This window comes from Mercenaria mercenaria, unplaced genomic scaffold, assembly GCF_021730395.1.
Source record: "Mercenaria mercenaria strain notata unplaced genomic scaffold, MADL_Memer_1 contig_1961, whole genome shotgun sequence".
NCBI classification, from domain to species: domain Eukaryota; kingdom Metazoa; phylum Mollusca; class Bivalvia; order Venerida; family Veneridae; genus Mercenaria; species Mercenaria mercenaria.
Genome location: NW_026459984.1, coordinates 341 through 13203, shown reverse-complemented (window position 1 = coordinate 13203; position 12863 = coordinate 341). Strand labels below are relative to the sequence as shown.

The 12863-nt window shown below is 34.7% G+C and overlaps 1 protein-coding gene across 1 annotated transcript in view; it reads right to left on the bottom strand.

Moving 5' to 3' along the window:
* LOC128552032 (SCO-spondin-like) overlaps positions 1 to 10949 on the bottom strand; it is a gene marked incomplete at both ends in the record, with an annotated part of 64380 nt that extends 53431 nt beyond the window's left edge. Inside the window, 2 exon segments of the mRNA XM_053533030.1 lie at positions 9745 to 9830; positions 10908 to 10949. Coding sequence (XP_053389005.1) covers positions 9745 to 9830; positions 10908 to 10949 — 128 coding nt within the window.
* Positions 10950 to 12863: the final 1914 nt, after the last annotated feature.

The following is a 12863-nucleotide window of genomic DNA, read 5'->3' as shown; positions in this document are numbered from 1 at the left end:
TTTGTTTAACAAAGGGCTGTTTCGTACAATTAATGAAAAATTAAAGTATCTGGAGTAAAAATGGCATTTTTTTTCGCTGGATTAATTTCAAAAACAACATTCGGATGCTCTTGACAAGGGAAACAGAATGAAGTAAGTCAGTGTTGTCAATAGGAAATTTCATAAAGTGCCACTATGCTGAGCATTAAATGTTCTAAAAATATGCGCGATTCTTTTGATCTTATAGAAGCACCATACGAGCTTTGGTGGACGACTTTGTCGACAAAAAACGATTCAATTTACTAACGACTAACGCAGTCTTTTTGCTATGAAAATTTCGAACTAATTTATGAAATAAAAAAGGGGCTCTTTCCGTGAAATATTTCACAAAATGCGGTAGAAGCATATATTTGCATCGCGTGCATCCCTGAAGTAGCCTAAACGTCATCCCACGTAACACAAGTTTCAACGTTACAAAATCTTAATGTAATTGCTGTTTGTGAAAAAAATCACGGTAAGGCCCCTATTTTCTATTTTATAAATTTGTTCATATCCATATTATTCCTATTCAGTTTAACCACCTCTTTTAGATAGCCAGAATTGGCTAGTTTTCAGGCGGTGAGGATGCCTTGGTTCCAATCCAGTAACGCTGGGTTGCTTACCAGAACTCCTCTAGTTGAGTGGGAAACCTGTGTTTCATAATTTCCAGCTTCCCCGCCCGGGAATCGAACCCGGGCCGCTGGATTAGGAGTCAACGACCTTAACCACCCGGCAACTCCAACCAAATACTTAAGCAAAATCACTGTAAGTGACAAGTGGTTTGAATCATTTTCTGTAGGCCAAATCTCTCACCAAAGTTTGTATGGTGAGGTTTTTGCTTTATTTCTAAAGGATGATCTCAATTGCTATCAAGAAAACATGACCAGAATCATTTCAGATGACTAATAAAAGATGATAATACACTGTATGTAAACAAAACCAAATTATCCTCCAGCCTAAATTTCAATTCTCTCTATATCTATAGTAACCTTAAAACGACTCGAGAACTCTGGAGATGTTACCAAAAAACAAACACTTCAAATGTTCGATGATAAGTACTGATGATTTTTCTACTCTTTATACTAAGTTACCAAATAATCTTATAAAAGACAAACTATTAGCTTTAATTGAGAAAACATTTGCAAGAGAAAACGTTAATTATCTGGCTTGCAATGAAACTAGAGCATTCTTTTCAAACAGTGCATTTAAAGGATACAACTTATGGAGTTATGATCAGGTCTGTGAAGCTCTCAAGTTTCTACTAGATAATATATTTATCAAATTTGGCAATAATTGGTATCCCGATGGGAACCAACTGCCCCCCCCCCCCCCCCCCCCCCCCCCCCCCCCCCTCATTGCTGATATATTCTTAAACTGTTATGAACGAGATTTCATGCTTAGTTTATCCATTGAGACACAATTTGAAATTACTGAAGCTTTTAATGGAACCTCAAGGTATCTTGATGATATTTTAAATATGGACAACCAATATTTTTCAGAAATGGTGAAATATATTTACCCTAAAGAGTTACAGCTTAACAAGGCTAATACTTCAGATTTAGAAGCGTCATTTCTGGATCTAAATTTAAGAATTGTGAATAATAATCTAGAAACGAAAATATATGATGAAAGGGACGATTTTAATTTTGAAATTGTCAACTTTCCCCATCTTGATGGAGATGTCCCTCGAGCAACGGTGTCTATATTTCACAGCTTATTCGTTTTGCAAGAGCTTGCTCAAAGATAGATGACTTTAATGACAGAAATCTTCATATCACTGAGAAATTGTTACAACAGGGTTACCGTTATCATAAGCTACGGAAAGCTTTTAGTAAAGGGGTAAGTTCACTAACCCTACTATTTTGCCCTGTAATTTCAAATACAGTAAATACTTTTAAAATATCATTTCTGTCTTCTTTCAAATAGACTAACATTAGAGCTTCTCAAAAACATCAATAAATCAGTTCTATTTACAGTATGTGAATATTTACATCGCTTCAATCCAACCCTAGTTTCGCCAAAAAACCTGAATTTTCGCTATTTTTCATTGTTCAGGTGAATAATTCAGCACCAGCGCATCCGTGTACCAAAAAAATATTGTATCAGTGAAAGGTTAGTTAAATACCAACAAAATGGTGTATGTATAAGTTTGGTACACAAATGCGCTGATGCTGACATTTGATAAAATACGTTTCCAGGTGGAAGGATCGGAGCAGAAAAATGTCTATACCCCACCCACCTGATTTATTATAAGCTCATCCGTAAAACATGTTCGTTTACCGGTGAAACACTCGTCATGACATGCCTGTTAGTGTTTAAACGTAAACATCCTTTCTTTTTAAAAGTTGAATACATAAATATAATATTAAGAACTCGAATGAAAAATATTATAAGAGCCTGTCACGGACGTAGATCTACAGACACGATATAAATTCAAGCTTTTAAGCATGCATTTTCGTTTGGTTATAGAGCAGTTTGTTTACAATTACATGAAAGTTTTAACACAGTAACGTTTCGGGTGACGCGAAAATATAACGCCAATACGTAATTTTCTATAAGCACGTGGTCATTACCGAAGAAGCATCACTGAAGGCATGTGCAGTTTTCCCGCCAAAATACAAAGAAGAAACGTCTGTTTCCGGTTCTATCAAGACGGCCCAATATTTATGCATATGCATTCTTTTATTGTTCACGTTTCCATCATAACGTTCACATAATTTATTATGTAGGTGTGTTCAACCAAACCTTAGGAAAATCTTCCGAACAATGTACTGAAATATGGTTTCGGAAGAATCATGTCGAGTCATTAAAACATACACGTATCATGCCCCGACGCCGATAAGACTTGTCTTTTCTTTGGACATGATTAACGGAAATTTTGTCAACCGGTTTTAGAATAATAATTTCACACAGTACATGTTTTAGTAAACTTGTTTTAAAGGCACTGACCTCCAGATCGAACGACAACAAAGAAGAAAAAATTAGATATCAGAAATCTATTGCTATAGTTCTTAAGGTTTTAAAACTTAGATACTGACATATTATGTTCTAGAAACACCTAAGAATTAATTGATTCTGCGATTTCTTTCCATTCAAAATATCGGTATAGTGTAGGTAAACTGCCTTTATATTTATTTGACGACCGTTACGCGCTTATTTCTCAGTGGTGTATTGGTCAGGACCGCAGGAAAATTTTTATTGCCGCGGCGGCCCAGGTTTGATTCCCAACTCGAGCATGTTTTTTTTCTCTCTCTATCTTGATTTGCATTTTACGACAGATTAGAAACAAAATCTCGTTTTCTTATATTCAAAATATGACCAAACTTTAAGCTAAAATCTGGAGGTCAGTGCCTTTAAATGGCTAAACGCTAAAGTAACAACTCGTGATCTTTTTTGTCCACATTCTGTTTAACGTATAATGGAAATAATTAAGAATGGTAATGTTTAGGAAACGATATGACATATTACGCAAGTCACATTTATTTTACTTCATCGTAAAATAAGTTTCATTTTTTCTTTTCTTTTTACGATGCTGGCTTTGCCATTAACACTTTAAACTGCATTTATGATAAGTCTGTCTATCATTTGCATTAATCTGTGGGCAAAATATGATTGGAAACTATTAGAAGATAAATTCACCTTGCATATCAAATGTACACGTGGCTTTGTCTTTTATCATGCTCAACCTAAATCATGCAAGTATTTTAAAGAAATTTATGTTCACTATTTTTATAGTTTAACTTTGCAGTGATATGCATGTGAATTAACTGAACAATTCGACAGAAAAATAGATAAACCGCGCATGAACAGTTTAAATAGTTCAATTACATGTAAGGCCACATAATATAACTGTAAAGTAAACATTTGCGTAATACTGCAGTAATAATTATAAAGAAGAATTACTGTTGGGAATATTATGATGTTGGTTTTCTTAGCGACTTACACATTTTCTTGTAAATAAGGTTTCCAAATCGGCTAGTGCTTCACAAATATATTGAAATACCCGAGGTAAATATGTTCTTAATATGGATGATGACGATATGTTATTTACGTCGGCATCGGATAATGAAATCGGTACCATTGATTTATTAACATACGATCTTAAGTGGAATCTGTACGCCCGTTTAAAATTTTTGTGTGAGCATGAAAAAATTCGACTGACCTTCATGCAATTTTTTTACTCAATTCACGCATGTTTTCGTTTCGACCTGCCTCGGTTTCATTTAGCTTCATTCTATATCTTTTCACGGCGTATGAGAAACATCCGTCACTGGTGGCATAACAAACGTCACATGCCGCACAAAAGTTGTCAGAATGCACGAGTGTGGATGAAAGGTGGGAAAAATGGAATTATCAATCGGTCTTCACGGGTATTATTGAATTCTACACAAGTGCGAGATATCGTACATAATCGGTGACACGATTCTATTACGTCAGGAAATGTTGATGGACAAACTTTCGGCAATTAAGGACGCTGACTGTAAATTCAACGGGAACGAGACAGAAAAATGAAAAATTTAATGAACAGAAATAAAAATGATAATATTTTTTACATCAGTGATGTAAAAATTGCGTTCCGTGTATCGCGGTTAGTAAAGTAGCGACTTCTAGTTAAAAAGAAAGGAAAATATCCGTAAGTTATTAGGAGAGGTGATCAAACACCCACCCATCCATATTTTCGATATTTTTACAATCAACCCACCACCCATAAAGACGAATTTTCTGAGGACCACCACCCATAATTATGATTTTGTGATGGACCCCACCCCCCATAATTAAGATTTTCCGATGGACCCCACCACCCGTCAATACAAAATTCGATTGCCGTCCGACACCCCCTTACAGTTAATTCTGGAATCGCCCTAATTTCATTTAAAATGTAAATAAGTACAAAAATATCTTACAATGTCATAAAATGTATACCCAAATAACGAACACCATATAAAACGCAAACAAATTGTTTTTCCGCTGGAAATGACAGTAGAAATATATATTAGTTTTACACGCGTAACGGTTGGTAGTCCATCTGACTCAGTGGTAGAGCGCTCGCTTCACGTACTGAAGGTCCTAGGATCGAGAAAAACGGGTAGCTCTAAGTGAAATATTCAATGATATTGACATTGTTGTTACCATGACAACATCAAATTATTTGACTGTCTGCTGTTTTACAAATTATTCTGATAATTATTTCATGACAAGTTATAGTCTGCTTAATTTTGTATAGAGCATCTACTGTTGTAATATTTAGAATTAAAAGAATGTTTTGTCTCAAATATGCAGGGTTACCATAGCAACATAGCCTAAGATAGGATGGAAATCGAAGCAACTTGCATTTCATCAGTGTTGTGTTGTTAATGTTTATAACAGCAGTGTTTGTTGTTTAGTAACACATTATTAAATGCCAATTTTGCAGTAAAAACGGATTTTAAGGTAGTTAGCATTGTTGCCATAGCAACCATTATGATGTCCTTCAGCTGGAAATGAGTCAGGTATTTGAACAGAATATATATTGCTCTATCATATGTGTGTAATTTATCTATTTCTGAGATTGGGCTAATTTTGACCATTAGTGAACTTACCCCTTTTACTACAGATCATCTGAACTATTAGAAAAATACAATACGCCCGTTAAAACAGTTTTAAAACTTGGACTTACACACCCGGAATACTATGGAGATGTAGTTTATAAAATTCGGAAAATTAAACATAACCCTTATTTTAATAAAAATTTTGTAAAATTGGTCAAAAAGTTTATCAAAAGAGGATACGATGCGAAAATCGTGAAGCACAGTGCATGTTTAGTAATTGACCCCTCTACAGTTAATTGCTACGCTTTCCTATTTGATGGTGCGATGACTAATAAAGTGTAGGACTCCATGATGCTTTTACATTCAGCATACACCTGTCAACATTTTCAGTATGAGCGTGTAAATTTCATATTAGATGTGTGACGTCACTAATGAACTGCATAAATGGATGACTTGTCTTCAAAGTATGGTGGCTGATTTCTGCCGTTTCGTGTGTTCGTGTCGGCAAGGCGAAATGTCAAAGTAACGAAAACACGAAAGGTCGAAATAATACTTATTTGTCGTGTGTTCGCCTTTCGACTTTCGAGGCGAATACACGAAGTAACTTAATCACTTTTCGTATCGGCGGGTATTAAAACTTCGTTATTTCGCCTTCAATGTTTCGTTACTTCGTGTATTCGCCTCGGAAGGCGAAAGCCGGACACACGAAAATTGAGGTCACGGTTTTCGATCTTTCGTTACTTCGACCCGCCGACACGAACACGCGACAAATCTTTCGGTTAGGGTCTGTCTTAATGCACTGTAATAATGGCGCAAAATGGGCGTTTAAATCATATATGAATTTTATACCAGAACTGAAATACTTGAAGAGTGACATGTTTTATTGCATTGAAAAATTTTCTATCATAAATTGAGATTTTTTTTTTTGTATATGGTAAAGCAAACACATTATCTAGATAGTATTCAAAGCTCAGGTCGGCGTAATGATATGCCCCGTAAGTCTGACAGAAGCTTAATGAATGTACAAATTTAATACTAGTGATAAAATAGCTACACATTGACATCTTTTATGGAATATAAATCATTATCTTTTGTTTTAAGACAAATATTATTTTTTATCCTGTCACTTGCAGTATTTTCGACCCGATATCAGGGTGCCGTATATCTTTCTTGATATACCGTCAGTTGATCATGTGACCAGTGATATACGGTCAGTTGATCATGTGACCTTATGATCGATATTGTTGTCATAAGAAATTTTGCAACGAAACCATCATCATTGTGTTGGAAATGTCCGAACTAAGAAAACGAGTGGTCAAATAATGAGTTTTTATTCAAAAACGAAGAAGTTATTGCGATTTTGCCGGTAATCACGTCATTATATAAGTGACGTCATTACGAATATGACGTCATTAAAGCGGTTGTCGCACACTTTTTTTTTGTAAAATAAATTGCCAAATATCGGAAAATGAAGTAATGACAAGATAAATAGAATAATAGGTTAGTGCCTAAGATGGAGAAAGTTTATCTGGCTCGGCTCCGGACTTTATCAGGTTCGCCTTCGGCTCACCCGATAACCTCCTCCACCTCGCCAGATAAACTTTCTCATCTACGGCACTAACCTATTATTCTCTATTTATCCTGTCACTTGCAGTATTTTCGACCCGATATCAGGGTGCCGTATATCTTTCTTGATATACCGTCAGTTGATCATGTGACCAGTGATATACGGTCAGTTGATCATGTGACCTTATGGTTGATACTGTTGTCATAAAAAATTTTGCAACGAAACCATCATCATTGTGTTGGAAATGTCCGAACTAAGAAAATGAGTGGTCAAATAATGAGTTTTTATTCAAAAACGAAGAAGTTATTGCGATTTTGCCGGTAATCACGTCATCATATAAGTGACGTCATTACGAATATGACGTCATTAAAGCGGTTGTCGCACACTTATTTTTGTAAAATAAATTGCCAAATATCGGAAAATGAAGTAATGACAAGATAAATAGAATAATAGGTTAGTGCCTAAGATGGAGAAAGTTTATCTGGCTCGGCTCCGGACGTTATCAGGTTCGCCTTCGGCTCACCCGATAACCTCCTCCACCTCGCCAGATAAACTTTCTCATCTACGGCACTAACCTATTATTCTCTATATAAATGGTAAAACACATTATTTAGATGGCATATTCATCACAGCAACATATGTGTAATTGTTATGCGCATGCCTACCGGAAGGCGAATACACGAAAGGACGAAATTGCCCATTTGTCGTGTATTTGTGTCGAAGTAACGAAAGGTCGAAAGGTCGAAAACTGCTTATTTCACGTGTGTTCGCCTTTCGACTTTCGAGGCGAATGCACGAAGACATGACAAAAGAAGGGCGACAACACAAAGTTTTGATACTCTCCGATAAGAAAAGTGATTAATATAAAAGTTCGTGTGTTCGCCTCTGAAATTTCGTTATTTCGCCTTCAATGTTTCGTTACTTCGTGTATTCGCCTCGAACGTCGGAAGGTGAACACACGACAAGTAAGCAGTTTTTGACCTTTCGTGTTTTCGTGCCTTCGGCATTTCGACCCGCCGACACGAACAAATATGCATTATTTCGACCTTTCGTGTTTTCGTTTCTTCGACATTTTGCTTCGCCAACACGAACACACGAAATGGCAGAAATCAGCCACCATATCAAGAGTTTATTAACTTCGACAATTTTCAAATCATTTCAGCCAAGAGAACAAAATATGTTTCCTTTATAAGTAAAAATGAATATGCAACAAGATGATCGAGAAATATGCCGGGATTAATACTGCGCAGCTTATGTCATTCAAAGTACCCACTTCAAAACCCATATCTTCTGATACAAATATGATCATCTACTAATTTACACTTGCAGAAAATATCTGATGTCAGTTTATGAGCATATTTTATCGCTTTAGGTATACAGACACTAAATAGGAAAATGGCCCGAAAAAATTGGTTATCTCATTCTAGCGGATTCAAATAGTCATCAGTTTTATTGTTCTGTCGAGCTATTTTCCTTATTTTCTTTGCATTTTTTTGCTGAAATCAACTTGAAATGCAGGTAGCATTTCCATTATAAAATAAAAATATGACAGAATTTACCATGGAATTTTTGATCATGCACCACCACTACAGTTTAGGGTCTCATTTTTCAGCTGATTTTGCAGTTGTGTTTGACTGAAAATATTTTTCTTGTATCAAACATGCGCTAGCTTTCCTTTTGACTTTTATGTAGCACTGACAATATTCTTCAAGAAATTGTAAGTTACAGCATTTTAAATGGGTCCCGATGTTTGCTGCAGCCACTTTGTCAATTTTACATACAATAAAGAAAACTAACTATTGTGTTCATGCCTCCGGATAACGCACAATAAAGTCTCGAAAGGAATTCATCGTATTTATTAACTGCAATTCGAAGCTAAATTTATTAACATGACAAAGACATAAAGATAAAATATGATACACCAAATTTTGCCATGCTAAATACAATGTAATTCCAATTTGTGTCTCAAAATCGCCTTGAAATATGCGGATTATTTTATTCATCGTCAAATATCTAAAGTCCAAGCACACAGACATTGTACATTTTATTTTAACATATTATACAACACACGTTTATTAATGACTGTGAGAAATTTCATTGAACAATTCTACTTGCAAAAATGTTATCAAACTTGTGATTTTCCCACAGATTCCCATTATGAAAACTTGTGTGAGGTCTTTTTTTTTCTTCAAATCAGTCTAGTATAAAACGCATCTTATTCATTTTTACTATCCAAATTTCTAAGTATATTCTGAAGTCTTAAGAAACAAGGTTTATTGAAATTTTAAAATGTATAAAAAATTGATCCAAATGTGCAGAACTTCCATAAGTGAGTAAATTTGCAACAGAATTATGACACTACTTGCCATTTAGCGACCCTCATTTGCAACTTTTTTAATATCTAGGTTACCTTATTGACACACTGCAAAGGCTAGAACAATGCATTTACTCTCAACTGTTATCGTTGTTATGTTTTATCTAACTTAAATAATCATTAAATAATGTTCCAATTAACATTCAAATCTGTCAAAATTTCGCTGAGACAGGTGTGGAGTAAGAATGATTGTTGCGTATTAATGTGTTAAAAAATAGTTTCAAATCTATAAAAAAACATACGACAAATTAACGTACGTGCCCGCTGGGACATTGGACAGTTGTCTCATTCTCACAGAAACTCGACGCCGGACCATGACTACAGCTGTAACAAACTAGAGAATCTACAAAAAACAAATGAATGTTCAATATGAAATTAATGTAATTTGGTAAATTTTGTAACAGATGCACATATTCAGCTTTATATTTATCCTATGAATATATCATTAACCCTCTTTAATGCATGTTTCCCCAACATGAACGCAGTGGTCAGGTGGTAACACTGTCTGACTGCGAAACCAGGTCTTGTGAGATCTCCCCTCACTCATCCACCTGAAATTACATATATTCGAATAATGGACCCGTGTATGGCTGCTTTACACCTGGCACATTAAAGAAGGAATCAGAGCGGCTTCTGTATCATGCACTATCCTCCAACTTAAATGGCATTCTTCTAGATAAGTCGTAGTTATGAGTTAACGTTAGCGACTACAAATAAGCATAAAACACGCATATAAACGCAATTCTTACAATAAACATTTAAATATTTAAATAATCAACATGGTCATCCACTCCTAGAAAGTACAAAGCATTACGTCAAGGAGTGTGTATACCTTGTCACCAAGGTAAATACAAATTAACTTAGCAATTATTTGTGTTTCATTTAATTTATTGTTATAGCCGCTACAATATAAGTTCGTTAATCTCTGTCGCTTCAAGTAAAAGTGTTATCCAAGTTTAAAGCACGTAACGTTCAGAAGATATTTCATATTGAAAGGAGGGAAATACCGATCAGTCAAAACTGCTCGCCCAACTGAATCAGAAGCAGCCACATGTTAATGTCTAATAAATCAGTATTAAATAAGAATAAATGTTGGACATTTTAGGGGACCTATCCTTGTTTATATTATCAATAATCAAAAGTTCAAAGTCCGTGTGAAAACCCGACACAAAACATAGGCTTGTTGCTAAATAAAACTATGCATCATCCTGTTTTATACTCAGGCAACAACACCATTAGTCAATGTATAATACTAAAGATATCAAAATTAAGTCACACTACACTCCTATGCAGATATTAAAAATGCTATCGACACATAAGAAACCTTCACAGTACAATAAGAGAAACAAGTTGTCAGAAATGAAAACAAGAGGGCCATGATGGACCTATATCGCTCACCAGAATACACAGATCTACATACCGACAGCTCCTTTGGTGAGAAGTAAGCTGATTGTCGAAAGACCTGAAAATAGAAGAAAGAAATGAAAGCAAGAAACTGAGTTTTTAGGATATTAGGGATGAAAGTAATAGCTTCTAAGTTCTAACTAACGCTCGTCTTAAATAAGAAAGACATTCCGTTCTTTTGATTTCATTAGTACGGTGCCCCTAAAGTGACATGTTACGCACTTTTTTTCCACTTAGGTAATGTGAGACTTTTTTTTATTTCGTTTAAACGAAATCATTTCGTTTAAACGAAATAACTAATTCGTTTAAACGAAATGATTTCGTTTAAACGAAAGAAATAACTAATTCGTTTAAACGAAATCACTATTTCGTTTAAACGAAATGATTTCATTTAAACGAATTAGTTATTTCGTTTAAACGATATAACTAATTCGTTTAAACGAAATGATTTCGTTTAAACGAAATAACATTTCGTTTAAACGAATTAGTTATTTCGTTTAAACGAATTAGTTATTTCGTCATTTCGTTTAAACGAAATATCTAAATCGTTTTACCAAATGATTCGTTTAATGAAATGATTTCTTTTTTTTTTACTTTTTTTTTTAGTTTAAACGAAATAGTTATTTCGTTGTTAAACGAAATGATTTCGTTTATATGAAATAACACCAGTCTCACATTACCTAAGTGGAAAAAAGTGCCGTCACATGTCACTTTAGGGTGCCCACGTACATTTTAGATTCAAGGTTATTTTATAACACACTAAATAGCACACTATATATTTATATAAAATGACAAGTTTCACAATGCTGCAATTTAACACTAGGACCCATTTTAAATTTCTTTAGCTTACATTTTCTTGTAGTCAACATTATACTGTAAACATATCCCAAAGAATGTAGGGGTCATGTTTGATGCAAGAAAAATCTTTCTGGTCAACGAACCGTCATTTTTACACTGACTGACAATCACATTTAGGGTAGGGGTGTCTGAATAAATTTCATGTTAAATCAGTTTGTAGTCTTTTTTCAACATGCAAAGGCTACCAGTATGTCAAGTATAGGCCATGCAATATGATTTCAACCAATGTATTGCAAAGATTTTCAAGGAAATCCTTCTTACAGCAAAAAAAAAATGAGAAACTATTTGATCACGCCATTATGCGTCATACATTTTTTTCATCGGTGTCAGGCTAATTTAGTGTCTGTATGCTATAAGGAAATATGATTTTTTTTTCAGCATTTTTGGCTCTCTATGTGAAGTTTATCTTATTCCGCTTATAAACAAGTTTCAGCCCAAACAAACCAGTTGTTTTCTCAAAAATTCACTTTTTTTTTGTTACTCAGCATTCATTATGTCCAACGGACTGCGGTTTTAAGCCGTTAAATTTGGCTGAATCACATTTAGTCCTTAACGAGTTTTTTCAAACCACCTTCAGATCTTCCATAACTATACCACAAGCAATGTGCGGAAAGGACACCCACTGAAAAAATCTTATAATATGACAACTGTGATTAAAATATAGACAAAATAAGTTTTTAGAGAATTTTTTTTTGACAAAAGAAAGCTTATTTTTCAGTAAAAATGGGGAAAATTGTCTTTTTTTACAGTCAAATGCAACAATACTGCATATTTATGCATTCTATAGATAAAGTCATGTTCATGGCCATGGTATTCAAGTTTCTCCACTCTTCTGTCAACATGTCAACTAAAAAGGTGTTGATATGCAAATGGTCCGTATGCCAAATGGAATGAAATGGTATCTAAGTGCTATTACTAAAGATCTTTTCGATATCACATCCACACAGGTGATGGAGATTCTAAAGGTCATTGGATGTAGCAAATGTTTCAAGGAAAACTAAAATGTGCACTGGAAAGCTGTGAGGCACCTAGCAAATTCTTAAAAGGCAAATTAACCGGGGCACCATTTAGTGACACTCGTTCCGTGGTAACAGAGGTCTAATCTTAAAAACAG